This window comes from Narcine bancroftii, chromosome 4 (assembly GCF_036971445.1).
Source record: "Narcine bancroftii isolate sNarBan1 chromosome 4, sNarBan1.hap1, whole genome shotgun sequence".
NCBI lineage: Eukaryota > Metazoa > Chordata > Chondrichthyes > Torpediniformes > Narcinidae > Narcine > Narcine bancroftii.
Genome location: NC_091472.1, coordinates 32,831,416 through 32,859,353, shown reverse-complemented (window position 1 = coordinate 32,859,353; position 27,938 = coordinate 32,831,416). Strand labels below are relative to the sequence as shown.

General features: G+C 43.0%; 1 protein-coding gene across 1 annotated transcript in view; it reads left to right on the top strand.

The window, feature by feature from the left end:
- The window catches only part of LOC138760435 (exportin-5), a 175,784-nt gene that overhangs the window by 80,913 nt on the left and 66,933 nt on the right, over window positions 1-27,938 (top strand). Inside the window, exons 13-21 of the mRNA XM_069931026.1 lie at window positions 13,862-13,952; window positions 14,224-14,352; window positions 15,035-15,150; window positions 16,063-16,218; window positions 21,282-21,323; window positions 21,419-21,508; window positions 24,324-24,523; window positions 25,805-25,904; window positions 27,079-27,260. Coding sequence (XP_069787127.1) covers window positions 13,862-13,952; window positions 14,224-14,352; window positions 15,035-15,150; window positions 16,063-16,218; window positions 21,282-21,323; window positions 21,419-21,508; window positions 24,324-24,523; window positions 25,805-25,904; window positions 27,079-27,260 — 1,106 coding nt within the window. The remainder of the gene's footprint in view (window positions 1-13,861; window positions 13,953-14,223; window positions 14,353-15,034; window positions 15,151-16,062; window positions 16,219-21,281; window positions 21,324-21,418; window positions 21,509-24,323; window positions 24,524-25,804; window positions 25,905-27,078; window positions 27,261-27,938) is intronic.

Sequence of the window (27,938 nt, the reverse complement as noted above, 5' to 3'; positions counted from 1 at the left end):
TTCCTGGAATGAAAATGTTTGTCTCATAAAGTGGCTAAAAAAATTCTATAAAGGTGTCGAAAATAACAAGTGGCAATCGTATTGAAATCTATAATATTCTTAAGATAGATGATAGAGGAGATTTTCACTAGTTGGAGAATCTCATATATGGTGACATAAGGCTCTTTCAGGTGGCCAGAATACCCTGATGTAAAGCAGCACATTCTACCTCTATGTGGCTGTTGGGGTACCCACTTGAAAGAGCCTTGCATGCCTCTGAGGCGCACTCACCAACCCTCCTCCAGGAGGGATAATCTGCGGATCGGCGAAGTGCCCTGATGTACCTGAATGCAGCTGCCTGAAAGCGGTTGGTAAGGGGCGGGCTGATGACACTATCAGACGGCGACTCAACTCACTGTTGCCTGCCAGCCCCCCGCCACACGACCTGGTAGCCCCCCCGCCACACGACCTGGTAGCCCCCCCGCCACACGACCTGGTAGCCCCCCCGCCACACGACCTGGTAGCCCCCCCGCCACACGACCTGGTAGCCCCCCCGCCACACGACCTGGTAGCCCCCCCGCCACACGACCTGGTAGCCCCCCCCGCCACACGACCTGGTAGCCCCCCCGCCACACGACCTGGTAGCCCCCCCGCCACACGACCTGGTAGCCCCCCCGCCACACGACCTGGCGGCCCCCCCCCGCCACACGACCTGGCAGCCCCCCCCGCCACACGACCTGGTAGCCCCCCCGCCACACGACCTGGTAGCCCCCCCGCCACACGACCTGGTAGCCCCCCCGCCACACGACCTGGTAGCCCCCCCGCCACACGACCTGGTAGCCCCCCCGCCACACGACCTGGTAGCCCCCCCGCCACACGACCTGGTAGCCCCCCCGCCACACGACCTGGTAGCCCCCCCGCCACACGACCTGGTAGCCCCCCCGCCACACGACCTGGTAGCCCCCCCGCCACACGACCTGGTAGCCCCCCCCGCCACACGACCTGGTAGCCCCCCCCGCCACACGACCTGGTAGCCCCCCCGCCACACGACCTGATAGCCCCCCCGCCACACGACCTGATAGCCCCCCCGCCACACGACCTGATAGCCCCCCCGCCACACGACCTGGTAGCCCCCCCGCCACACGACCTGGTAGCCCCCCCGCCACACGACCTGGTAGCCCCCCCGCCACACGACCTGGTAGCCCCCCCGCCACACGACCTGGTAGCCCCCCCCGCCACACGACCTGGTAGCCCCCCCCGCCACACGACCTGGTAGCCCCCCCCGCCACACGACCTGGTAGCCCCCCCCGCCACACGACCTGGTAGCCCCCCCCGCCACACGACCTGGTAGCCCCCCCCCGCCACACGACCTGGTAGCCCCCCCGCCACACGACCTGGTAGCCCCCCCGCCACACGACCTGGTAGCCCCCCCGCCACACGACCTGGTAGCCCCCCCGCCACACGACCTGGTAGCCCCCCCGCCACACGACCTGGTAGCCCCCCCGCCACACGACCTGGTAGCCCCCCCGCCACACGACCTGGTAGCCCCCCCGCCACACGACCTGGTAGCCCCCCCGCCACACGACCTGGTAGCCACCCCGCCACACGACCTGGTAGCCCCCCCGCCACACGACCTGGTAGCCCCCCCGCCACACGACCTGGTAGCCCCCCCGCCACACGACCTGGTAGCCCCCCGCCACACGACCTGATAGCCCCCCGCCACACGACCTGATAGCCCCCCCGCCACACGACCTGATAGCCCCCCTGCCACACGACCTGATAGCCCCCCCGCCACACGACCTGATAGCCCCCCCGCCACACGACCTGATAGCCCCCCCGCCACACGACCTGATAGCCCCCCCGCCACACGACCTGATAGCCCCCCCGCCACACGACCTGATAGCCCCCCCGCCACACGACCTGATAGCCCCCCCGCCACACGACCTGATAGCCCCCCCCGCCACACGACCTGATAGCCCCCCCGCCACACGACCTGATAGCCCCCCCGCCACACGACCTGATAGCCCCCCCGCCACACGACCTGATAGCCCCCCCGCCACACGACCTGATAGCCCCCCCGCCACACGACCTGATAGCCCCCCCGCCACACGACCTGATAGCCCCCCCGCCACACGACCTGATAGCCCCCCCGCCACACGACCTGATAGCCCCCCCGCCACACGACCTGATAGCCCCCCCGCCACACGACCTGATAGCCCCCCCGCCACACGACCTGATAGCCCCCCCGCCACACGACCTGATAGCCCCCCCGCCACACGACCTGGCGGCCCCCCCCGCCACACGACCTGGCGGCCCCCCCCCCCGCCACACGACCTGGCGGCCCCCCCCCCGCCACACGACCTGGCGGCCCCCCCCCCGCCACACGACCTGGCGGCCCCCCCCCCGCCACACGACCTGGCGGCCCACCCCCGCCACACGACCTGGCGGCCCACCCCCGCCACACGACCTGGCGGCCCCCCCCCGCCACACGACCTGGCGGCCCCCCCCCGCCACACGACCTGGCGGCCCCCCCCGCCACACGACCTGGCGGCCCCCCCCCCGCCACACGACCTGGCGGCCCCCCCCCGCCACACGACCTGGCGGCCCCCCCCCCGCCACACGACCTGGCGGCCCCCCCCCCCGCCACACGACCTGGCGGCCCCCCCCCCGCCACACGACCTGGCGGCCCCCCCCCGCCACACGACCTGGCGGCCCCCCCCCGCCACACGACCTGGCGGCCCCCCCCCGCCACACGACCTGGCGGCCCCCCCCCCCCGCCACACGACCTGGCGGCCCCCCCCCCCGCCACACGACCTGGCGGCCCCCCCCCGCCACACGACCTGGCGGCCCCCCCCCGCCACACGACCTGGCGGCCCCCCCCGCCACACGACCTGGCGGCCCCCCCCCGCCACACGACCTGGCGGCCCCCCCCGCCACACGACCTGGCGGCCCCCCCCCGCCACACGACCTGGCGGCCCCCCCCCGCCACACGACCTGGCGGCCCCTCCCCCGCCACACGACCTGGCTGCCCCCCCCCGCCACACGACCTGGCGGCCCCCCCCCGCCACACGACCTGGCGGCCCCCCCCCCGCCACACGACCTGGCGGCCCCCCCCCCCGCCACACGACCTGGCGGCCCCCCCCCCCGCCACACGACCTGGCGGCCCCCCCCCCGCCACACGACCTGGCGGCCCCCCCCCCGCCACACGACCTGGCGGCCCCCCCCCCGCCACACGACCTGGCGGCCCCCCCCCCCGCCACACGACCTGGCGGCCCCCCCCCCCGCCACACGACCTGGCGGCCCCCCCCCGCCACACGACCTGGCGGCCCCCCCCCCGCCACACGACCTGGCGGCCCCCCCCCCCGCCACACGACCTGGCGGCCCCCCCCCCCCGCCACACGACCTGGCGGCCCCCCCTGCCCCGACGGGACAGGAGTTGTAGTGCGCTCCGAGGCACCACCTGAACAACCATTCCACAGATCTGCATCCGCTTCTGCAGGCGCCTTCTTGGCAGAGAAGGCTTATGGAGTTTTGGCATAGGAGGAAATGAGGCATAAGGTGGCTGAGCTATGATCACGATTACTAGTGAGGCAAGCTGAGAAGTTCACTCTATTCTTGCTTCTATATTTAATGTTTGATGATTTTGTGACACAAACTTGTTTGACATCAGCCTGTCCTGAGACTGACTCTATTATGGACTTGTTGGATAAGATCATGAAGCAAGCACAAAATGGAGATAAATTTTTGTGAGCATCTGAGTCCCTGCTCGTTGAAGTTGGGGTTGTGTGCGAAAAAAGCATTGCATTGTAGTTGATGCTGTTGCTTTTATTTTGTTGCGAAGATCATGTTGTCTGTGGATTGAGATGGATGGAATATCATGGTACGTGTGGAAGATTTGTTATATGTGCTATATTTTGGGAAGCAGCCGCTTTTGCAAGGATGTGGTTGAGCAAGGCCCTGACCATGACTGACTTTCCTTGTGCCATTAATATAGAACATTACAGCACAGTACTAACTCTTCGGCTCTCAATGTTGTGCTGACCTATATATTCCCACAAAAAAAGCTAAACCCTTTGTATCTCGTATCCCTTTATTTTTTGTAAAAAAAAAAAGCAAGAGCAATGACAAAAAAACTTACTCCTGATGTCTCCCCTAACCTTTCCTCCCTTCACTTTTTAGAGATGTCCCCTGGTGTTTGCATTTCCCGCCCTGGGAAAAAGGCACTGGCTGTCCACCTTATCTGTGCCTCTCAGAATATTGTCATCTCTTATCCATCACTCAAAAGAGAAAAGTCCCAGCCTCATCAGACTTGGTTCCCAATCCAGGCAACATCCTGGTAAATCTCTGCATCCTCTCCATCGCTTTCACATCCTTCCTATAATGAGGTGACCACAACTGAACACAGTACTCACCAGTTATTTGTAGAGTTGCAACTCAATCCCCCTATTCATGAAGCCCAGCATTCCATAGGCCTTCTTAACTATCCTATCAATCTGTGTGACAACCTTTTTTTTTAATAATTTTTTTTATTTTTCAGTGTCAACCAAAATACATACAAACATTTCTCTCTGAAATATACACAGTGGCATTTTCTCCCCCTCTCCAAAACCAATAAATATTCAACATGTGCAATACAATAAAACCATTAAACAATGTCATCACACAAAGAAAAATAAACTAGAAACATAAAAACATAGAAGATAGGAGCAGGAGTAGGTCATTCGGCCCTTCGTGCCTGCTCCGCCATTCAATGAGATCAAGGCTGATCTTAAAGTTCAGTACCCCGTCCCCGCCTTCTCTCTGTAACCCCTAATTCCCTTATACTGAAGAAATATATCTAATTCCCGCAAATATATTCAATGACCCTGCCTCTACTGCTCTCTGTGGCAATGAATTCCACAGATTCACCACACTCTGGGTAAAGAAATTCCTCCTCATCTCGGACCCAAATGGTTTGCATATTATCCTCGAACCATGGCCCCGGGTTCAACTACTTTTTACACACTGGATCAAGTCATTTTGTCTTATCATTTTAGGGGGTGGAGGTCCGAGGAAAGCACTCTCTGTTTTGTTTAAATAATGTGACTTTATTTTTAAATTATGTTATTTTTTTCCAGTGGAATACATTTATTCATTTCCATGTGCCATTGCTGTACTCTCAGGCTCTCTTTTGATTTCTAAGTTGACATTATACATTTTTTGCTACAGCTAAGGCTATCGTAATAAATCTTTTTTGCGCTTCATCCAGTTTGAGGCCTAATTCTTTACTTCTTATATTACTTAGAAGAAAGATCTCTGGTTTTTTTGTTATGTTGATTTTTGTGATTTTATTTAATATCTGATTTAGATTTTCCCAAAACTTTATCACTTTCTCACATGCCCAAATTGCATGTACTGTTGTTCCCGTTTCCTTCTTACAGCGAAAACATCTATCTGATAATGTTGGATCCCATTTTTAAGTTTTGAGGCGTGATTATATAACCTGTGTAACCAATTATACTCTATCGTGCATAACCTTGTGTTTATTATATTCTTCATAGTTCCAGAACATAATTTTTCCCATGTTTCAATTTTTATCTTTGTTTAAATCCTTTTCCCACTTTTGTTTGGGTTCATAGCTTATTTCATAATTTTCCTTATCTTGCAGCTTGATGTTTGTTTGTTATAAATCGTTTAATTATCATTGTTTCTGTAATCACATATTCAAAGCTGCTTCCTTCTGGTAATCTCAGTCTGTTTCCTAATTTATCCTTTAAGTAGGCTGTCAGTTGATGGTATGCAAACATTGTACCATGAGTTATTCCATATTTGTACTCCAATTGTTCAAATGTTAATAAATTATTTCCCAAAAAACAATTTTCTATTCTTTTAATTCCTTTTCTCTCCCATTCTCTAAAGGAAAGGTTATCTATTGTAAAAGGGATTAGCTGATATTGTGTCAATAATAAGTTTTGTATTTGGTAATTTGTTTTTTTCCTTTGTAAGTAAATCTTCTTCCATATATTGAGTAAATGATGCAATACTGGTGAGCTTTTATATCGTACCAGCTTTTCATCCCACTTATAAAGTATATGTTTCAGTACCTTCTCCCCTATTTTATCTAGCTCTATCTTAGTCCAATCTGGTTTTTCCCTTGTCTGATAAAAATCTGATAAATACCTTAATTGTGCTGCTCTATAATAATTTTTAAAGTTTGGTAACTGCAAACCACCTTGTTTGTACCTCTCTGTTAATTTATCTAACGCTATCCTTGGTTTCCTCCCGTTCTATAAAAAAAATCCTTATTATTCTCTTTAGTTCATTAAAGAATTTCTCTGTTAAGGGAATTGGTAACGATTAAAATAAGTATTGTATCCTTGGGAAGACATTCATTTTAATGCAATTTACCCTCCCTATCAACGTTAGCGGTAATTCTTTCCAATGTTCTAAGTCTTCCTGCAATTTCTTTATTAGTGGCTGATAATTTAATTTGTAGAAGTGGCTTAAATTATTATCTAACCTAATATCTAGGTATCGGATTGCTTGTGTTTGCCATTTAAATGGTGATTCTTTGTTAAATTCTGTATAATCCGCATTATTCATTGGCATCACTTCATTTTTTGTGTTGATCTTGTACCCTGACATTTCTCCATATTCCTTCAATTTCTTGTGTAGTTCTTTTATTGATATTTCTGGTTCTGTTATGTATACTATGATGTCATCTGCAAATAAACTGATTTTATACTCCTTTATTTTTATCGCTTTTATTTTATTTTCTGTTCTTATCAGTTCTGCTAATGGTTCTATTGCTAAAGTGATCAGTGAGGAAGACAATGAACATCCCTGCCTAGTTGACCTACTTAATTTAAATTGGTTCGATACATATCCATTTACTGTTACCTTCGCCAATGGTCCATTATGCAATACTTTAATCCAATTAATATATTTTTCTGGTAGATTGAACCTCTGTAATACTTTGAATAAATAATTCCATTCTATTCTGTCAAAGGCTTTTTCTGTGTCTAAAGCAATAGCCACTGTTGGCATCTTATTTCCTTGAACTGCATGAATTAAATTAATAATTTACAGACATTATCCACTGTTCGTCTTAAGAAATCCAATTTGATCTTGTTTTACTATTTTTGGTACACAGTCAGCCAATCTGTTTGCTAATAATTTTGCTATTTTATAATCTGAATTAAGTAGAGATATTGGTCTATATGATGCTGGTGTTAGTGGATCCTTCCCTGTCTTTGGTATTACTGTAATTATTGCTGTCTTAACTGAATCTGGCAAGTTTTGTGTTTCTTCTATCTGGTTCATTATTTCCAGGAGAGGAGGAATTAATAACTCTTTAAATGTTTTATAGAATTCTATTGGGAATTCATCCTCTCCAGGCGTTTTATTGTTCGGCAGCTTTTTTAATATATCCTGTACTTCCTCTATTTCAAATAGTTTTATCAGTTTGTTTTGTTCCTCTTGCAATTTTGGCAGTTCAATTTTAGCTAAAAACTCTTCTATTTTATCATCTTTCCCCTCATTCTCAGTTTGGTATAATTGTTCATAAAATTTCTTAAAGTTCTCATTAATTTCCATTGGATTATATGTAATTTGTTAGTCCTTTTTCCTTGATGCCAATACAGTTCTTTTAGCTTGTTCTGTTTTAAGTTGCCAGGCTAATATTTTGTGTGTTTTTTCTCTTAGTTCATAACACTTTTGCTTTATTTTCATTATGTTCTTCTCCACCTTATATGTTTGTAATGTTTCGTATTTTATTTTTTGTCCGCCGCATAAACTTTTGATCCTCTTCATTAGGTGCATATATATTGAGCAAATTCCAAAATTCTGAATATATCTGACACTTTATCATTTAGATAACTCCCTGCTGGATCTATTATTTTCTCCTCTATTTTGATTGGTACATTTTTATTAATTAATTTAGCTACACCTCTAGCTTTTGAATTATATGATGCTGCCGCTACGTGCCCTACCAATTCTTTCTTTAATTTATTATGTTCCACTTCAGTTAGATGCGTTGCCTATTTTTTCTTTTTTCAGTAAATTTAATAGCCTCTTTCTTTTAATTTGGTTATGTATTCCATTAATATTTATAGTCCTATAATTCAACACGGCCATCTTTTATCCTGTTTACACTTCATTTCCACTTCCTCACCACCACCATCCCCCTTTTCCCCATTTTCATCTCTGCTTGCCCTTTTTGAACTCAATGTATGTCAAAACTTTTAAAACATAAAATACTTCAACAACTCTCAAATCCAATGTTCCCTTAGCCCCAAATGTCCCCCTCCCTCTCTGAGTTGCCCCTTATCCCTTGCTGGGCATTCACAACTCCCCTCTCCATTTGGATTGTGAATCCGCTCGCAAGCGTCAACTGATTTCGCAGTGACGGTTATTCTCTCCCACCCAACCCCCCCCCCAGAAAATATTTTTTTTACATATATAACAAAGTTCACCTTTTTTTTCCCCCTTACTTCCTTTCTTCCCTTCTCTTTCCCTTCTTTAGTTCTTACATATACATTATTTTTACATCTTTATATATTTTATTGCCGTTCTTCATTCTTGTTACAACTCTTCATCTCTCCTTCTGTCCTGCAGGTGTTCTGCAAATTCTCGTGTTTCCTCCGGATCCGAGAACAGTCTGTTTTGCTCCCCAGGGATAAATATTTTAAGCACAGCTGGATGTCTTAACATAAATTTATAACCTTTTTTCAATAGGATCAATTTCTCTTTAAGAGTTCAAAACTTATGTCTGGGTAAAAAAAAAAAATTTTTTTGACCCTTGTATTCCAATGGGTATTGTCTTCTCTAATTTTATTCCTTGCCCGCTCCAGTATATTTTCTCTTTTTTATATCTCTCAAATTTTACTAAAACGGATCTTGGTTTTTGATGTGTCTCTGTGGTTTCTGAGCTAGTGTTCTTTGTGCCCTTTCTATTTCCATTCCGTCCTGTATTTCTTTAATTCTCAGGACCTTTGGAATCCATTCTTTTAAAATTTCTTCATATCTGTGCCTTCTTAATCTTCCTTTAGGCCCACTATTTTTATGTTGTTTTGCCTACTATAATTTTCCAACATATCAATTTTCTGAGCTAACAACTCTTGTGACTCTTTCTAACTTTTTTATCATTTTCTTCCAATTTTCTTAAGTCATTTTCAATTCTACAGCCGTTTCTTATTCTTCCACATTTTCTAATCTTTTCCCTGTTTCTGTCATGACCAGCTCTAATCTATTCACTTTATATTCTGTACTTTTCATTTTTCTTTTCATTTCACTAAATTCTAATGTCAACCATTCTTTTAATGCTCTCATTTGTTCTTGAAAATAAACTTTATCTATATTCTGTGCATCTGTTTTACCTTCTATTTCTCTGTGTATATCTTGGTCGTGTTCTTCCTCTTCTGTGTCTGTACCTGTGTTTGTGTTCTCTTCTTCTCATCCTTATATCTGTGTCTCTACTGACTTTCTTGATGAGTTGCTTGTCTCACTTTGCCGGGCTCCTCCTCCTTGCCGGGCTCCTCCTCCTTGCCGGGCTCCTCCTCCTTGCCGGGCTCCTCCTCCTTGCCGGGCTCCTCCTCCTTGCCGGGCTCCTCCTCCTTGCCGGGCTCCTCCTCCTTGCCGGGCTCCTCCTCCTTGCCGGGCTCCTCCTCCTTGCCGGGCTCCTCCTCCTTGCCGGGCTCCTCCTCCTTGCCGGGCTCCTCCTCCTTGCCGGGCTCCTCCTCCTTGCCGGGCTCCTCCTCCTTGCCGGGCTCCTGCTGCTGCTCTTCTTTCCTTTCATTCCCTTTCCTGTCGCTTTCCTCTTCCAGCTGAGAGCCCTGGTGTCAGGCATCCCTCAGCTGGTCGCATTGTGTTTGCCTGCTCCTCGGCTGAGCTTTCCTCCCATCGGTGTTCTCCTTTTCCTTAACACACTGCTCGTGCGTGACTCCTCACGCATGTGCAGTTGCGCACTTTTGTTTGGATCAGAGAGCCATTTTTGCAGTCCAGCAGTCAGGGGGGGCCGCGACTCTGTGGGGTCGTCGCCAACCTCTGAGAGCAGGCTCTGTTCTCCATGACGGCTCCCTGTTTTTTCATGCAAGTAAGGCCTTCTCTTTTCTCTTCCAGTGTCTTTTCTTTTTTTCCTGCTGTTTTTACTTTTTCCTTCTTGGGTGCCATTTTCTTTCTTTTCTCTACATCTTTATCTTTTATTTGTTATGTTTTGTATTTCTTGAACTTTGAATTTTCTTCACTTTATTTCTTCTTTTCTGGAGAGGGCTGGTACTCCCCTACCGGCCACTACTCCATCACGTGACTCCTAATTTGTGTGACAACCTTGAGAGATGTATGGATGTGGACCCCAATGTCCTTCTGTTAATCCACACTCTTAAGTAAACGATCATCAACCCTTCACTCAGCCTTGTGGTTTAACTTTCAAAAATTCATCACCTCACACTTATCTGTATTGAACTCCATTGCCACTTTTCTGCCCATCATAAAACTCACAAATAGCAGAGGACCCAGAATAGATCCCTGCAAAACTCCACTTGTCACTGACTTCCTGGCAGAATATTTTCCATCCCCTACTCTGCTTTCTGCATGCAAGCCAATTTTGAATCCACACAGCCAAGGCTCCATGGATCCTATGCTTCTTGACTTTCTGAACTAGTCTCTCATGGGAGACCTTGTCAAATGCCTCAGTAAAATTCATAGACCACATCTACATAGGGAATTTCTTAGCATTTCAGTTTGTCTGGTTTCTTAATGACTAAAACATCAGATATTCTTTGTTTTTCTCTTCTTTTGCCAGATATGATCTTTAACATTGTAGATTTATGATTTAATATTTTTGAATTGCTTTCGAGGGTACAAGGTGTTGCAGTTTCACTGCAATATTTTGAGAGCTAACAACACTAGGAAGTTAACTATTCAAGATAGTAGATAAGTATATAAATTTGTCAGAGAGTACAAACTCAAAATTTTTGTTGCATTATGTTGGGCATGGAAACTGTTTCCATATTATCCATGCAACATTGGTGCTCTCAAGAGATCACACTGGACAGCAAATTTTCCCCAAAAGGTTGCTTTCTGAAAACAATGGGATTATGATAGACAACTTCAAGCTGAACACAAAGATAATTTCAGATTTGCTATATCACGTAGAAAGTTGGATAAACATTAAATTAACTTTTATTTAAATTTAGCATGCTTAATCACATAATGTTCCATTGATCCAAGATATCAGGTTATTTGCTCTTGGTCATGAATTTACAACCAAAGTAGAGCTCATAGGCTTTCTTAATAAGTGCAGTTATGCTGCATTTTTGAGCCTTTAGCATATTCTTGTCACAAATGTAAAAGAATGTATTACAGCTGTTGTGACATTGATGAGATATTTCTGCTATATTGAATCTTCCTGAAGACTATATTGTTCAGTACACTCAGTATGCTATTGCCTGAAGAGCATGTGCTTCAACATGCATTTAGTCTATGATCAATGTAATGCACAGCATCTGTATATGTGAGCTGCTTTTATAGCCTGTCTGCATCTATCCTGACTAAGCATACCCAGGTCTAAGACAACATTTGCATAGCATCTGAGCTGAGTGCATGCTTGGACTGACTAAAAGAGCTTGCTTTGTGTGTAAAATACTAGTAGACTTAAAATATGACAGAAAATCACAAAAATAGGGCCTATCTATAAAACAGTACAATAATAGGAAAATTGTGAGGTGATTCAGCAGCTCCAAATCCATAAAATCCACCCAAATGTGTTCAGGAAGCAAAATCTTCATTCTGCAGTGTTATTAAAAATTGAATTTTTCATCCTTCGGCTTTTATTTTCTACTAGAAGTGTGGATTTTACACACCAAACTGAAAACTGGATCAGTAGTATTGTGCTCTGTGTGGTAGGTTTTCAGGAACCATGAAGGCCCTTTATAGACAAATATCATAGTGATGTGCTTATTCCTTATAATTCAGAATCAGAATTTATTGTCATTAACAAGTCATGAAATTCAGTGTCTTAAACATTCATATTATAACCATCTTACCACATTACTACAGTGAAACCTCTTTAGAATGCGATTCATTAATCCGTGGAATCGCTTATGGTGTGGGTGTCTGTGGACCCCAAACTGCTAAGTGGCACCCGTGACCCAACTTCCAATGCCTGACAGCCCCCCTCCCTGCTGCCTGCCAGACCCCCGGCACGGGTCTTCAGGGCAGGGGTGGCTGTTCCAGCCCTGACATCCCGCGCCTGCCACTCCAGCCTCGACGTCCCGCGCCGGCCGCCCCTGCATCTGTTCCGTGACTCAGCTGTAACGCGGTATGAAATCTTGGACCCAACTACCGCGTTCTAACGAGGTTTTACTGTATTTAAAAAATAGTAACAATAATTGTACATGAAAAGTAAGGCAGTGTCTAGGGTTCATTGAGTATTCAGGAATCTGATGGCAGTGGCGAAGAAGCTGTCCTTGTGCCATTGAGTGCTTGGCTTTCAGCTCCTGTACTTTTTGCCTGATGGTTGCAGAGTGAAGAGGGCATGGCCTGGGTGGTGGGGATATTTGAGGATTGAGGCTGCTTTTTTAAGACACTGCCTCAAGTAGATGTCCTCGATGGAGTGCAGTCTGGTGCCTGTGATATTGCAGGCTGAGTTAACAACCCTTTGTAGTTTATTCTTGTCCTGAGAGTTGGTGCCTCCATACGAGAGTCTTCGGTGACATACCAAACCTCCTCAGACATCTTACAAAATATAGATGCTGATGAGTCTCTTTTGTAATGGCATCAACGTGGAGGCTCCAGCACAGATCCTCGGAGCTGTGGACACCCAAGAATTTGAAGGTCTTGATCTTGTCCACTTCTGAGCCCTCGATGAGGTCTGGGTCATGTTCCCCATCTTCCTCCAGAAGTCCACAATTATCTCCTTGATTTTGCTGACATTGAGTGCAAGGTTGTTGTTGCATCATTCAATGAGCTGATTTATCTCCCTCCCGTACGCTTCCTCATTGCCATCTGTGATTCTGCTGACAACTGACATGTCTTTGGCAAACTCTTAGATGGGATTGGAATTGTGTCTGACTACACAGACTTAGGTGTGTAACGAGTAGAGCAGTGGGCTAAGCATGCATCTTTGTGGTGCACTTGTGTTGATAATCAGTGAGGAGGAGATGTGGTTTCCAATTTGTACTGACTGTGGTCATTCGATGAGAAAGCTAAGATCCAGTTGCAGAGTGGGATACAGAGGCCTAGAGTTTGTAGCTTGTTTTGTATTTTATTTAAATTTATATGCATGTATTAATATCCAGATACAAAGGATAATATTTATATATTCTAAATCAATTGTACATGTTATAAACCGCGCCTTCCCCCCACCCAACCTCTGTGCTGGTCAAGAAGTTTGTAGCTTCTTGACCAGCACTGAGGAAATAATGATATGGAAAGCCTCGCTGTAGTTGATGAAGAGGAGCTGTATGTATGAATTGCTGTTTTCGAGGTGATCCAGGGCTGAGCAGAGAGCCAGCGATATTGCAACTGCTGTGGAGCAATTGAGATAATAGGTGAATTGCAGTGGGTCCAGATATTTACCCTGGGTATGTGTTAATTCTGGCCATGACCAGCCTCTCATGGCCAGAATTTCATCATAATAGAGGTTAGTGCCATTACCATTTAAGGGCTTATCTAAATTTTACTAGCTTTAAATTCTATTAAAAATTATTATTTGAGAATTCACTGGATGAAATTGGTGTGGACACTTTTTTCTTCATATTTGTCCTTTCTTTTAACTAGGTTGGATTTCCTTCGAAGAGTGACAGCCCAAGCTGTGAATATTTGTCCTTTCATTTAACTAGGTTGGATTTCCTTTGAAGAGTGACAGCCCAAGCTGTGAATATTTGTCCTTTCTTTTAACTAGGTTGGATTTCCTTCGAAGAGTGACAGCCCAAGCTGTGAATATTCACGTGTAGATTTTGACAATGATGAAGATTTCAATGCATTTTTCAATTGTAAGTTTCAATATCTTATTAACATTATTTTGTGATTAAATGATCTTGTTAAACTGTTTGTTTCTTTATCATAATAATCAATTAGTTTTTATTTGCTTCTTTCTTGCTGTACTACAGAATTTGGCTACACCTCCAAATAAAATAAGATTTAATTCTGCTTTATCGTGTTGGTATTAGTGAATTTGCTTTGCAGCCATGTAGAACATTAGTTTATGGTTCAAATAATCTTTTCAAGTAATTTGTTTAATGTGGATAAACTTGTGTTTCGCAGCATTCAGAGCTCAACAAGGAGAAACCATTAGACTCTCTTGCCGTCTGTCACCAATGACTGGATTCAGCATGGCTTCCGAGGCTCTGCAATATCAGCTTGCAGCTGTCATTGATGTTGGTCCAACTATGTGTAAGCTAATTTACATGTAATTTCTCTATTAGATTATTTATTATGACTGTTAGAAATTCTAAACTGATTATTAGAATGTTTCCATGTATGCTACTTGCCATTGGTCGTAAGAACAAGAAAGGCTTCCTTGTCCAGTTTTAAATTAAATGTTAGAAAGTTTAATGCAACCATCTGCAGGCTCTCCCAAGTTGCACATCATACTGATTTGGAAGTGATTAGTAAAATCCCTGAAATGCAGAATTCAAGCAACTGGCAAAAAAAAAAACACGGAAATAAATAGGTAAGAAAATACAGGTTTAAAATTGGCAAGCCTCGCCATCTGTTCACCAATCGTGCAACACACAATCCCCACATTGGTGCCAGATACCAGGGGTTTTACTGTATTGCCAATCTGTTATTGTTGGCTCCTCATCCCGTAACACCCAACCCACAGAATATTGGGAATATCTCCACCAGAAGCATTGCAGTGGTTCAAGAAGGCAACACTACTTTCTCCGAGGTAACAGGAAAGGGTCAATTCTGGCCTTGTCAGTGATTTGTAGATCCTGAAAATGAATACCAAAAAAATCCAGTTTTACCATGAAGGTGGCAGATCTTTGCATCCTGGTAGATTTTTTTCTGACTTGTAGATGAATTAATCGGAAATTCTGGCAATTTCATATTTCATTATTTTTGTGTGCAGCCAAGACTGGCAAAGGACTCTGTTCGATATTTTCACCATCTTTTGTGCAATGGGATGCATTGACCTTCTTTATGGAGAGTGTGATGAGCCAGCTTTTCCGAACAATGGAACCTGAGGTTTGTATGGATGATGTGGAAAGTAAATAGACTCTTGATTCAACTGCCAACTAGTGCCCACATGAGCAAAGTTTTTCTTCCAAATATATCCATTATCGATGAGTTAAATGTCTGAACAAGTAAGCCATGAGGCAGCTTAACCTCTCTCATTGTCTTACTACAACGAAGTGAAGCTGAGAGAATGTTAGTGTGGGATATTGACCTTATCTCTTGCTGGTCTGGTTCCAACTGGTTTTATTTCAGTCTTAATTTCCACTGATTTCTTCATAAGAAATCCATTTTCAGAATTGTGTGTTTAATTCTGAAGATCAACTCCTGTTAATGGTTATCAATCACCTTGATGATATTTGATGTTTTCTTAAATTTTCAAAAGGGCCTTATCTAACATTATATCTGGTAATGTACAGATATCTCTTAAGGTTGCTCAAATTGTGTGTTTTTCTGTAATGTCTATTTTAACCCCTGACTACAATGTGCGCTAACCAGGTGGCATGGTCAGCATAGCAATTAACACAATGCTACTGCAGCGCCAGCAACTCAGATTCGAATCCAGACTCTAAGAAATTTGTATATTTTCTGCATGAGTTTCATATGGGTGCTCCGGTTTCCTCCCACCCTTCAAAAGAAATGTATGGGGATTGTAGGATAATTGATGTATTTGGTAGACACAGGCTTGTGAGCCAGAAGGGCCTGTTACTGTGCTTTGTGTCTAAAAGACGATTATGGGAAGAGAAATTAATGAGGGTATTTTAAGCTTATGGGTGAAATATTTGTGACTATTAAAATGCAAACTAGATTCTTCATGGAAATGTTGATTCAAAAGATTGCATTTAAATTTAATAGTCCTGTCAGTATTAGTATGGTTGATTTTGTATGACATAAACTGAAAATTGAACTTTTTGTTTTTTACAGCAACTTCCAGTAGCAGATGGGATTGAACTTCTGAAGGCTGTTTTAAGTTATCTCACCCATGATCCCCTCATCCTATCTTGTATCCTAACAGCTGTGTCCACACTTTCTCCCTTCCTTCTCCATGATGCCACTGTTCTGCCGCAAGTTCTTGAAAAGGTATGTTTACTTATCAATTCCACCCTAAACTAGTTAGAAAACAGCCAGCAAGGAGAAAAGGTGACAACTGAAATGCAGCCTAACTGCAGATCAATAACACAGTTGCTTCATACACTGAGAAATCTTGATGAACCTCAGTAAAAGTGGTGTTATCTTAATTTCACCAAGAGCCAGTACAGGTACACAATCCTTTATCCGGAACCCTTGGGGGACAGTGTGTTCTGAATTTCAGATTTTTCCGGATTTCGGAAAGCCCACCCGAATTGTGCTGCCGTATCCACCCCCACCCCTTTCCAGTCGCCCGGCCGTCTTCACCGACTAATGGTCCCTCGGCCGCCTCCCCCGGTCCCTCGGCCGCCTCCCCCGGTCCCTCGGCCGCCTCCCCCGGTCCCTCGGCCGCCTCCCCCGGTCCCTCGGCCGCCTCCCCCGGTCCCTCGGCCGCCTCCCCCGGTCCCTCGGCCGCCTCCCCCGGTCCCTCGGCCGCCTCCCCCGGTCCCTCGGCCGCCTCCCCCGGTCCCTCGGCCGCCTCCCCCGGTCCCTCGGCCGCCTCCCCCGGTCCCTCGGCCGCCTCCCCCGGTCCCTCGGCCGCCTCCCCCGGTCCCTCGGCCGCCTCCCCCGGTCCCTCGGCCGCCTCCCCCGGTCCCTCGGCCGCCTCCCCCGGTCCCTCGGCCGCCTCCCCCGGTCCCTCGGCCGCCTCCCCCGGTCCCTCGGCCGCCTCCCCCGGTCCCTCGGCCGCCTCCCCCGGTCCCTCGGCCGCCTCCCCCGGTCCCTCGGCCGCCTCCCCCGGTCCCTCGGCCGTCCAGCAACCTCCCCTGACCGCCGGTCCCCACTTGCCGAATTTTGGAGCTTTCTGGATTTTAGATGTTCGGATAAAGAATTGTGTACCTGTATTCCATAAGAAATGTTATGGAATTGATGGCGAATGGGTAACTGATTAAAATGCAATTATTTGTATTGACAAATTGGTGGTTGCAAAAATGGAAAGAGGTGTTAGAATTTGAATGTTTGTTTCTGAATGAGGAAGGTGAATTGGCAGCAAAGTAGGATACTTTAAGGCTCCATCTTTGTTTTACCCTATTCTCATTTTAAAATTTGAATTGCATCCAGTATTTGGAAATGCACGTGGCATCAAATTTAATTAACCATGGGAAGTGAGTTGGGTAATAAATTAAATAGATATTTTGCATCAATCCTTGCTACAGAAGATGCAATTAATATCACAGAAATAGCTGTAAAAATCTAATTGGAAATGAAGGAGCAACGGAGGAAAATTGCAATTATCTTGGGAAAGGTAATGAATACATTTTTGGAGCTGCTGAACGGATGAAATATTGGGAGAACTATCATGAATGATAGTCAATACTGAAAAAGTTAGAAAATAAATAAAAATGGGAGAAGGTTAAATTCAACTGCAAGACCTTTTAAAAATAACTTTATTCACAAAGAGAGGGAATCGGAAACAACAGGCCATTCATTATATGGGAAAAGTTGGAATGTCCTATTTAAAGACACAGTTGCAGGGTATTTGGACATATTCAAGGTGATTCTGTTTATTGGAGTTCTTTAAGAATAGCACAGCTGCCCATTAGCCATTATCCAAAATAGATGTTTATTACTTACGTTTGATATGGTGCCACAAAAAAAGTTCTTGCAAAATATAAAAGCTTGTGTAAGGGATAACTTATTGATATAGAAGATGGCTGGCAAAGAGGAAACACAAAATGATATATATATATGTTTCTTTTTCTGGTTGGCATGGTTTAATGAATGATGAGCCAGATAAATTGCTGTTGGCTCTCAACAGTTTTCATTTTATCTGAATGATGTCGATGAAGACACTGAAGTGTTAAAGTTGCTCTACAGAAAAATAAGAAAACAAAACTAGAAAGACGCGAGTTAAATTTATGGGAAAATTGAGTTGTAGGAAATGTGGAGCTATTTTTGGCAAGAGAAATGAAAAGTGCACGTCATCTAAATTGTGAGACTGCTGAGATGCAAAGCGATTTGGGTATCCTTGTATATGATTTGTGCAAGTCTCATTTGAGAGGGCAGTAAAATTCTGCATTTATCCAGAATTCAAGGAACTTGCAACCTCAAGCAACTGGCAAAAAAAATCACAGGAAATAAATTGGTAAAAAATACAGAAGTTTAAAATTGGTGTCCTTAGCAGTCTGTTTGCCAATCACTCAACACACGATCTCAAGCAACCATAAAATTCACTTATTCAACATCTGCCAATCTCCATAGTTGCTGGATAAGTGGGGCTTTTTACTATACTACAAATAATTAAGGAAAGCCAATCCAATCTGCAATGTTGACCGCCCACATCTCCCCCCTGGATACCGCCTTACGTGCTGTGCTCTTCCAGCTTCTTGTTTGTTCAAGATTCAAGCATTTGCAGATTTTTGTGTTTGTCTAACAGTGTTATTTATGCTTAAATAATCAAATACAGGTACACGATCCTTTATCCATGACCCTTGGGGGAAAGTGAGTTCCGAATTTCAGATTTTTCTGCATTTCGGAAAGCCAGATTTAAACCCACCCGAATTGTGCTGCCGTATCCACCCAGTCTCTTCCCGCCCCCCCCACCTGCCCTACACGCACTGCCAATCTCTTTTGCCCCCCCCCCCCCCCCCCACCCGACTCACGCTGCCAGGCCCTCTCGCAGTTTCCGGATTTTGGAGCTTTCTGGATTTTAGATGTCCGGATAAAGGATCGTGTACCTGTACAAGAAAGGAAGTAATGGTTCAGCAACATAAGGCATTGATGAAACCATATCTGAATTAATGTGTACAGTGTTCTTTTTTATGATATTAATGTATTAGATGCAATTAGAGAAAACTTACTGGACTAATTTTTTGGAATGTACAAGTTATCTCAAATATTTCTATTTGAGTTCAGAAGATTGAAAGAGGATGATTAAAGAGGATTCTTGGGTGTCTGGACAGGATGAACATAGAGACAATGTTGGCCATTTAAAACTATTTCAGAGAATTCTGAGACTTTGAAACTGCTTCTGTTGTATTTAATTCTTGAATTAAATTGAAGGAATAATTCTTGAATTTTTTAGGGAAGTAGTAAGATGAAAGATTGTCACAGATAGAAATGAACACAGTTGAGATTATGATTCGATTGTCCATGATCATTGTTTTTTTTTATGGTGGAGGGTTCTCTGGTCTGCTCCAATTTCTTATTTGTATGTTAGATTTTTATGGCTCTTTTAACTTTTTGACTCATGGCTAATTTCATGTCCTAGCATTTTGACCAATCATTATAGATTATCCTGATGTGGACTTGAAATGCATTATTTATTTGAATTTTTAAATGTAAATAAATTGTAAATTTATTTTTTAGTCTTGCGTTCCGATACTTAATAATACACAATTTTTTCTTGGAATCGTTATTTCTTTGCAGTGTATTTTGTGGAAACATTTTCAAATAGCGAAGAGTTCCACTTGAACTCTACTGCGGTCAACTTTATTTTTCAGTAATTATTGTTGGTGATGTAGTAATCCCATGGCGCTATTGATCTTTTGTCATTGAATATACAGCAGACCCCTGCTTGAGCCATTACTGTACCTTTGTGTGCAATTTCCACCAACTACCTCCCTTCAAGATGGCTGATTTTAAGGCTTTGTAACACCTCTAATCATAATCACTGACTTTCACTTAACACATGCTTTGAAATTTGTCTTTACTAAATTGTGCTTGTTTCTGTAAATGTATTTTGAATTCATTTTTTATTAACTTGCTACAGCTTTTAAAATATTGTCACTTGTTGCACTGAATTGTGTTTATGCCTAATTTTTTTTGGGGGAAAGGAGTGAGGCGAGGGGTGAAATTCATTGATTTGTTGAAAAGAGTTGTAAATGGACCATAGTCCTAATGAACTTCCACAATACAATGCTATAATCCCATAAAACATACACATCTACAGCATAGTTCATGGCCTTTCGATCCAGTGTTGGGCTGACTTAATAACCTAATCTGACAACTGCCTATAATTTCCCTATTGTATAACCTGCCATTTTTCTTAGTTCCATGTGCCTATCTAATAATTATTATTTAAAGAAAACCTGCTTTGATTAACTTTCATGATTTTGTAATGTCACAGGATTCGGGGGTGTGCAAACAAAATGGAGAAAAAAATTAGTTGGAAATTCAAACACTTGAGTGTTCAGAATTTGTTCTCTTCAGCGTTGAATGTTTAATTAGGCCTCTATAATGAGTATCATTAAAGTGACACAATGTAAAGTGTTGAGTTTCTCAATTGTACATGTGCAAGCAACTTCTGTGTTACAAAAATTCACTCTTCCAGAATTTGTAAATCAAATCTACAAAAATTTGGCTTTTGAAATAAAATTCACTCTTGTGGAAAATGTGTTTGGGATGTTGTCGACAAAATTAACAGATGGGAAATGACATGATGTATCATGGAGAGTAGACAGCAGTCTCCACTGCTGTGTGATTCTGAAATCTGCTTCTACAACCATGTATATTTATACAGAGAGAAAAATAAACAAGCTGCTACAGAAAATAGGATTACTTTGAAGGAAAACTCCTTGTTAAATTTTTTTGTGTATTAAAATCTTCGTTTTGTCTAATATGAAGAAGAATGCATCAATAACTGTTAGCATCCTTGACTATAGGCCACAACTTGGCTTTGAAGTAATACCTCGCTGAACAGGCGCTGTATTACAACATGCTGTCGGCCAATTATGTTCATGTCAGTGTCAATCATAAAACTTCTTCCACATATGTGAACTCTTTTCGAGGAACACAAAGTCTCCTCCACCACCCCTAAAATAACGCACAGGTTGCTTTTAATGTCACTTGTTGAATTGACAGTTTCGTATCTGATTTTGAGTTTTTAAATATGTTGCATTAATGTTCTTAAGATCCTTTCCAACCATTCTTTGGTGACCAATCTTTTTATTTGCTTTAAGTTTTTAGCATTAATTGATCCAGATATTTTCATCAATTGTTGAATTTTTAAAAAAATTCAGCAAATCATTTGGGTATGAGCAAGTAAATAAAATTGTCTTTTTAAAATTTCTTTTTAGCTCTTTTCATCTGCTACTTTTGAGGTGGTCGAGGAAAGCCAGGTAGGACAACTTCCCTTGCTCAAAGCAGAACCCTTTTTTCACAGCACACTTGCCAGCAGGTCTATACATGTAATGTACATCTATTGGGGTTGCAGGCTCCAAGGACTAGAGCGGTGAAGAATGTTCGTCGGCATGCTTGTTCTTCGATACTGAAAATGTGTAGAGACCATCCAGAACTGATTATGGTAAGTTTTTTTTTTTTAAAAAGTAAAGGTGCAAAGGTAAAGATTCCATTCTTGTCAAGTAATACGACATTTAGAATGTAACATATATGAAATTCTTTAACTTTTGCCTACCGGAAGGCTGCAGAGAGTTGCCACTTTGTCCAGAAGCCCTCAGAAATCTACAGCACCCCTCCAAGTACTGACCAGACTTGGCCTGCTTAGCTTCTGAGATCAGACAATCTCAGGTGTGAAATGTTAAATGACAATGTTAAAATTGTTTACTACTTTGGGTACGTTGAAACATATGGTCTTATGAAGCTAAGACAGAAGATTCATTACCAATGCATGAGGATGGCATTTAATGAGAAGTCTATTTTAAGTTGCCCATATTTGGAGACTTTGGGGAAGTTTATTCATTTCAAAATGCATATTTTTCCTGAAGTATCTTCTTTGCTGATACATTTTCTGTTGCTTTATTCTGGTTGCTCTTATTTCTGAGCTTGGGGACTATTGGGTGTGTTACAATTACAGTTTTGTTATTTACTTTGAGAATCTGTAGTACCTACAGAACTTTTAATGTATGTAATATTCCTCAGTTCAGCAACGTTTTGGGTTACCCTGAATAGGTTAATCTTGAGTAGCATTTGGACTAGGGGACAAATTGTTTTGAGGGCCTTGTTTCCAATGCTAGCTTAGTTGGCCATACTGAAATATTTTTCATGGCAAGTGTGATGCTATAACTTTTTCTCTGACCTTGATAACCAAATATTTTGTCAGGGTTATAGGTTTATAAGTTTTGGAAACAGCAGTTTTAGATATGGCAATAGTGATTTTTGAAAAAGGGTTAAAATATTGGAAATGAAGCAGCCAGACAGAAAGTAGGGGTTATACTGTGTTTTTTTTTCCCCCAAAAAAAGCTGTCTTGATAACACGTTCAGGTGTAATGAAAGGACATGGTTATTACAAGGGGTAGGAGTAGTCAAACTTGTCTATTACTTTTGGTAGATTTTTCTTAATTTTTTGATGAAATTCTACATCTTGGTGCAGTTGTTGGTAAATTCTGCCATCTTCAACAAAATTCTTATCTCCAGCCTCTCCCCTCCTATGACTTTTCAGCATTTTGTAAGGAACTCTTTGTTCACGACTCTCATACATACTTTCTTAGTCTGCTATCCCTAATTGCCTGGTACTTTCTCATGCAACTTCTGAAGGTGCAACACCAGTCCTTTATCTCTTACTATTTAGGGCCCAAGCAATCTTTACAGTTAAGCCTGTGCTCTTCTTGCACTTTCAGTCCAGTGCACTGCATTTGATGTTCACTGTGTGGCTCGTTCTACATCAGAGAAACAGAATACAGGTTGTCTGATCACATTTTGGAACATCTGCAAAAATAACTGAGCTGTTGCCTGCCACTTTAATTCACTATCCAGCAACCACTCTCTCCCTGTGGTCTGAATGAGACTGAGTGAATGCAACGAGATTGAATGAAAACTCAAACAATAAGTCATCTTCCATGCAGGCATGTTACATTTTCCTTTTTCTCTCTGTATAATAATGGCCTACTGAGCATAACCTGCTATGCCAGAATCAAATTATAACCTTGTGGCTGCCTGCAATTGCGGAGATCGGGCCGGCACATCGCGCAGCAGCAGATGTGGACAGAGATCGCTAAAGCGACTCCCAGGACAACGGACCGGTGGGGGTAGAAGCTGGGGCAGCATCAGACCAACTGCTCTAAAATGGCGGTGGTCAAGCTGCCCAGCTCACTCAGCAGAAACAGGCTGGGGAAGAAGCACATTCATATGCATGGATGTTCCTGCCCGCTATTGTTATTCATACGGCTGACTCGGTCAATCAGCAAAAACGGCGGGAACTTAAACAGTATAAAAGTAGTCTTTCCAGCCCTAATAAAGGAGTGAACTTAGCCTGCCACACTGCACGTGTGTGTTTCTTTGTAGCGGTTGGCTACAACCTATTACACAACCACATTTGCTATTCTGATTCCACCAGCCACTTGATGTCGTTCTATCAGAGAAATTCCCTTGGTCTGAGAGGAGTCTCTCAACTGAAATGTTGAGTTTGTATATTCTCCAATGCTACTTGACTGTTTACTTTTTCACTACTTTCTGGGTTTGATATTTTGTTTACATTTTTTATTATATGTATAGCCTACCAGGCTGGTCCCACAACCGTACCATTATAAACACTTTACATCAAGAAGCTTTATGTGCTGGCAACTGACATTAATAGTTTCTGTTTGCTCTATTGTAGATGTTCCCTTTAATCTACATGTTCCAATTCCACCTGTCACTACAAAAGAATGATCTCCTTCCAAATTCTGATGGGGTTGAATATACTTCTACAGATGCTGTGTTGGGTTTTTGCAGCATTTTCTGTTGTTTACCTCACAGGGACCTGGATCTCATCCTGACCTCTAATCCATTGCTAACTCTGGAGTTTGCACATTCTTTCTGACTGAGTGGGATGATTTCCTTGCATTTTGTTATTAAGTTAATTGGCTACTGGAAAATTGAACAATAAATACAGAGCAGCATGGCCAAGAGAGCAATAAAAATATTTAAAGGGCAATTAATGGAGAGGTGAAAGAAAATAAGCTGCAGGGGAAAATGAGGAGGGTGAAATGGAGCCAATGGGATTGTCCCAGAAGCTGGCACAATGGCTGAATGGTGGTTGCCTATGTTGTAGAAAATCTGTTTGTATGGACTGCAGTGGGGAAAAAAAATGAGGTGAGTATATATTTGAAATACTGTTCTTTGACGTAGGATTTATTTTCTGGCTGAATTGCAAAAGTTGTATTTAATTTCTTTGTATTTAGCCAGTCTTTGAAATGTTCTACGCTCATGTCAAACGTCTGCAGCAAGATGAAAGACAACTTACCCAGTTAGAAAAATGTGCTTTAATGGAATCCCTCGTTCTTCTGAGCAATCAGTTCAAGAATTATGAACGACAGAAAGCTTTCCTGGAAGAGCTGATGGCTCCTGTCACGAACCTTTGGTTATCTGAGGAAATGCAAAGGTACACTTATGAACGTCTGATTTATATATATATATATATATATATATATATATATATATGAAAAAAAAAATTGCTGTTACTTATGCATGATGTCAGGTTGAGAAATCTATTTTGAAATTAGTGTGCCCTTGTGGAGATTTTTAATTGCAAAAGTTGCTGTGTAATTGGCAATTTAGTTTAACAGCCATATTATTCCCGTTTTAAACAAGGAAGTATTTAAAAATGAGAGCAAGGCACATGACGATGGCAGTCTTTTAAGAAAGATGTTCAAATATAAATTGGGTACCAAATTTAAAAGAAAAAACATTCTTTTGAGTTTTTAAAATATTTGAGGCAAGCAAGCCTCCATGCAAGAGAGGGAAACCATTCATATGAAGAAACAATTCTCTGAAAACAACTACAAGAATTTCCTGAGATTTGAGGAGTCTGATGCCTCACATCTACTCCATAATTATTTTTGACCAACAATTTAAAGAATCTGAGTTTCAACACAAAATTGACTAAACTTAAAAAATTGAATCTTTTTATAATTGTTTCTAAACTGTAATGGTTTTAGACCTGCCACATATACATAGTGGGGTTAGGTTAGAGTTAAGTAAAAAGTGTTATGTTATTCATAGTTATTAATAAAAATTGTTTTGAAGATTCCATTGTCTTGGTGAATTTCTATTGCTGCTGGTCTAGGTTGTAACAGGAGGTAAATGCAAAGGCAAGTGACCAGAAAATCAGGTAGTTCTCTTGCATACTCTAGGATCTGTATTTTTATTTTTTGTCTGGATTATGGAAAATATGAGGCCATGAACTTGGCAAAAGGAGTCTTTATCTTTTGAAGACTAATTTTAAAGAGAACTTGATTAAGAGTAAATTTTTGAATATTGAGCCTGAAGAGTGAGTTCCATTGGAAGCCAATTTTTTTTTAGACGTACAGCACAGTAACAGACCCACGAGTCTGCGCCTCTCAATTCACACCCAATTAGCTTACAGCCTTGGTACATTTGAAATGGAGGGAGGAAACATTGCACAGCATAGGATTCAAACCCTGGTCCCGAATGCTAGAGCTGTAAAGGTATTGTGCTAACCACTACGCCAGCTATTCTGCCCCATTTGCTTCAGTGATTCCATAATTTCAAACACAATTGTTCACATGACCGGCACTGGCTTGTGGGCTGGAAGGTGCTTGTTACCATGCGGTGCTCTAAATCGTAAAACAAATCACCAATATGACTTCAGAAACTGTTATCTTGTATCAGTGTACTAATTAAGGATTACTTTTTGTTGCAGAGTGCTGTCTGATCCAGCGATGTTTCTTTCTTATATTGGTGCTGATGTAACTCCAGATGATCCGATTAGAGAAGATCCAGCAGGAATCAATAGATCCAGGGTACGTGCATGTCTGTGGTGAAACTGTTCCAAATGAATTGCAGATGCACTTGTTTGGCTAATACCAAGGTGCTTAATTCATTATCACCAAACTGACAGCATTCGAATTTTGGGACTACTGGAGAACCATATTAGTTTTAAGACTCCACTAACCTCTATCCTGCTAACCTATGTAAATGTTTTGGATAATTTTTTTTTATCAAAAATGATCTTTTATTCAATCCTAAATTTAGAAGCCATATAACAAAGGAATCATCTTAAGAGATGGTCATGGAGCATATCAAGGCCTGCTGTACTCTGTCCATGATGAAGACTTCTACCAGTATTTCTGAACAAAATATTACAAAATAAAAATCAAGAACCGTAAGGTGTTTTTTCTTTCAGTTGGGAGGGGTAGAGATCAAAAAGAGTTTGAAATATCTTAAAATACAAGGACTTTTGGAATAAAGTGATTATGGTAGGGTGATGTGTAGAGAATCGATTTGGACAAAATGGTTGTTTAACATCTGGTGCCAATGAAGAATGTTGTTTTGGAAAGTGTTTCATTTGTGGCAATGTTTTGTTATGGTGGACGTGTATTGGGAGGTTGTGGAGTTGCTTGTATGTTTTAGAATTATAATTATGACTGAGGTGTAGTTTATGATTGTTGTTTTCTTTAGATCTTATTGACTAGAGTTGTCCCAATTGTATCTTTTGGGATGGAAGTGTTGAGAAAAAGACTTCCTTCTGAAAATTGATTTAGTGCTGTTAAATGACCAAGAGCTGCTTTGTAGCACAGGTCGAGTCTGATTGATCCATTTGATTTTTGTATTGTTTGTAGAAAGTGTTCTGCAGTTTGTCTTCTGGTAAAAGCAGAGCATTTAGTCTGTGAGATTTAATCGTGTATCTGCTGGTTTGACTCCAAAATTAAAAGGTGAATGTTTGGCATGGAGCTGTGAAATTTTTGCAGATTTGTTTGGAATACTACCCATTGAAGTTCTTTGCACTTTTATGCATGTTGCTAGCATTTTCCAACACACAATTCTCCTGATCGAAGCCCTCTTTTCCTAACTGTTGCAATACAATTTGTTGCAGTCCTACAGTAACCTGGAGGTATTGAACCGCAGGTACTACTGTTAAAGGTCGATGCAATTTTGCCAGAGGTTTCATCTCTGCTTTTTACCTTATTTTGACAGATCAGCTTGTGTGTTTACACCATACTTGGAGTTGTGAAGCGGGCTCGCTGGCCTACTGACCTGGAGGAGGCAAAGGCCGGAGGGTTCGTTGTTGGATTCACACCCAGCGGGGCTCCGATCTACCGCAACGCCTGCACTGAGCATGTCATCAAACTTCTTGACAACCTGCTCGCCCTGATAAGGTGAATCAAGTTGGACAAGAGTAGCAGCATGTAAACCAAAGCCATTACACCTACACTGGATCTAGACTAAGAAAATGGTCTTGGATCAGTGAAAAATTAGTATCTTGATAAGTGCACTTATCAGCCTGTCTGCATAGTGCTCTTTCACCAAGTCCTTCATTTGAGCTTCATTGTTGCTTCAAACCTTTGTATTGCATCATGGTTAAGGAAGATGAGGAGTAATAATTTAGACGGTGTGATTTGTTTTGCATTGCCTAAATCACCATGTAGCTCGAAACATAGATTGTGTCCCAATTCAAAATAGTCATTTTGCTTAACTTGGATTTTTCTGCAAAATTTTATTTTTGCACTGAGAAGAAAATACAGGTATGTAACCAGGTAAGTTGTTTCTTTTGGACTTGTGATTAATCATTTAGGATGGAGGAAATTACTAACAACTAGATTTTTAAGGGGGGGGGGGTCCTACATAATTTTAAAAGCTTGTTTCTTTTTGATCATTAACATTCCCCACTCATTCAAAAGTAATTTAATTGCATCTTAAGATTTTGGAGTTAAACCCTTGAGTTTTTATATTTTAAAAAGTGTTGTATAAATGCATTTTCACACTGCAATTTATGGTCATTAGCCTCAATATTAGAGCATGGAAAACAGGTCTTGGCCAACCTGTCCATGCTGAAC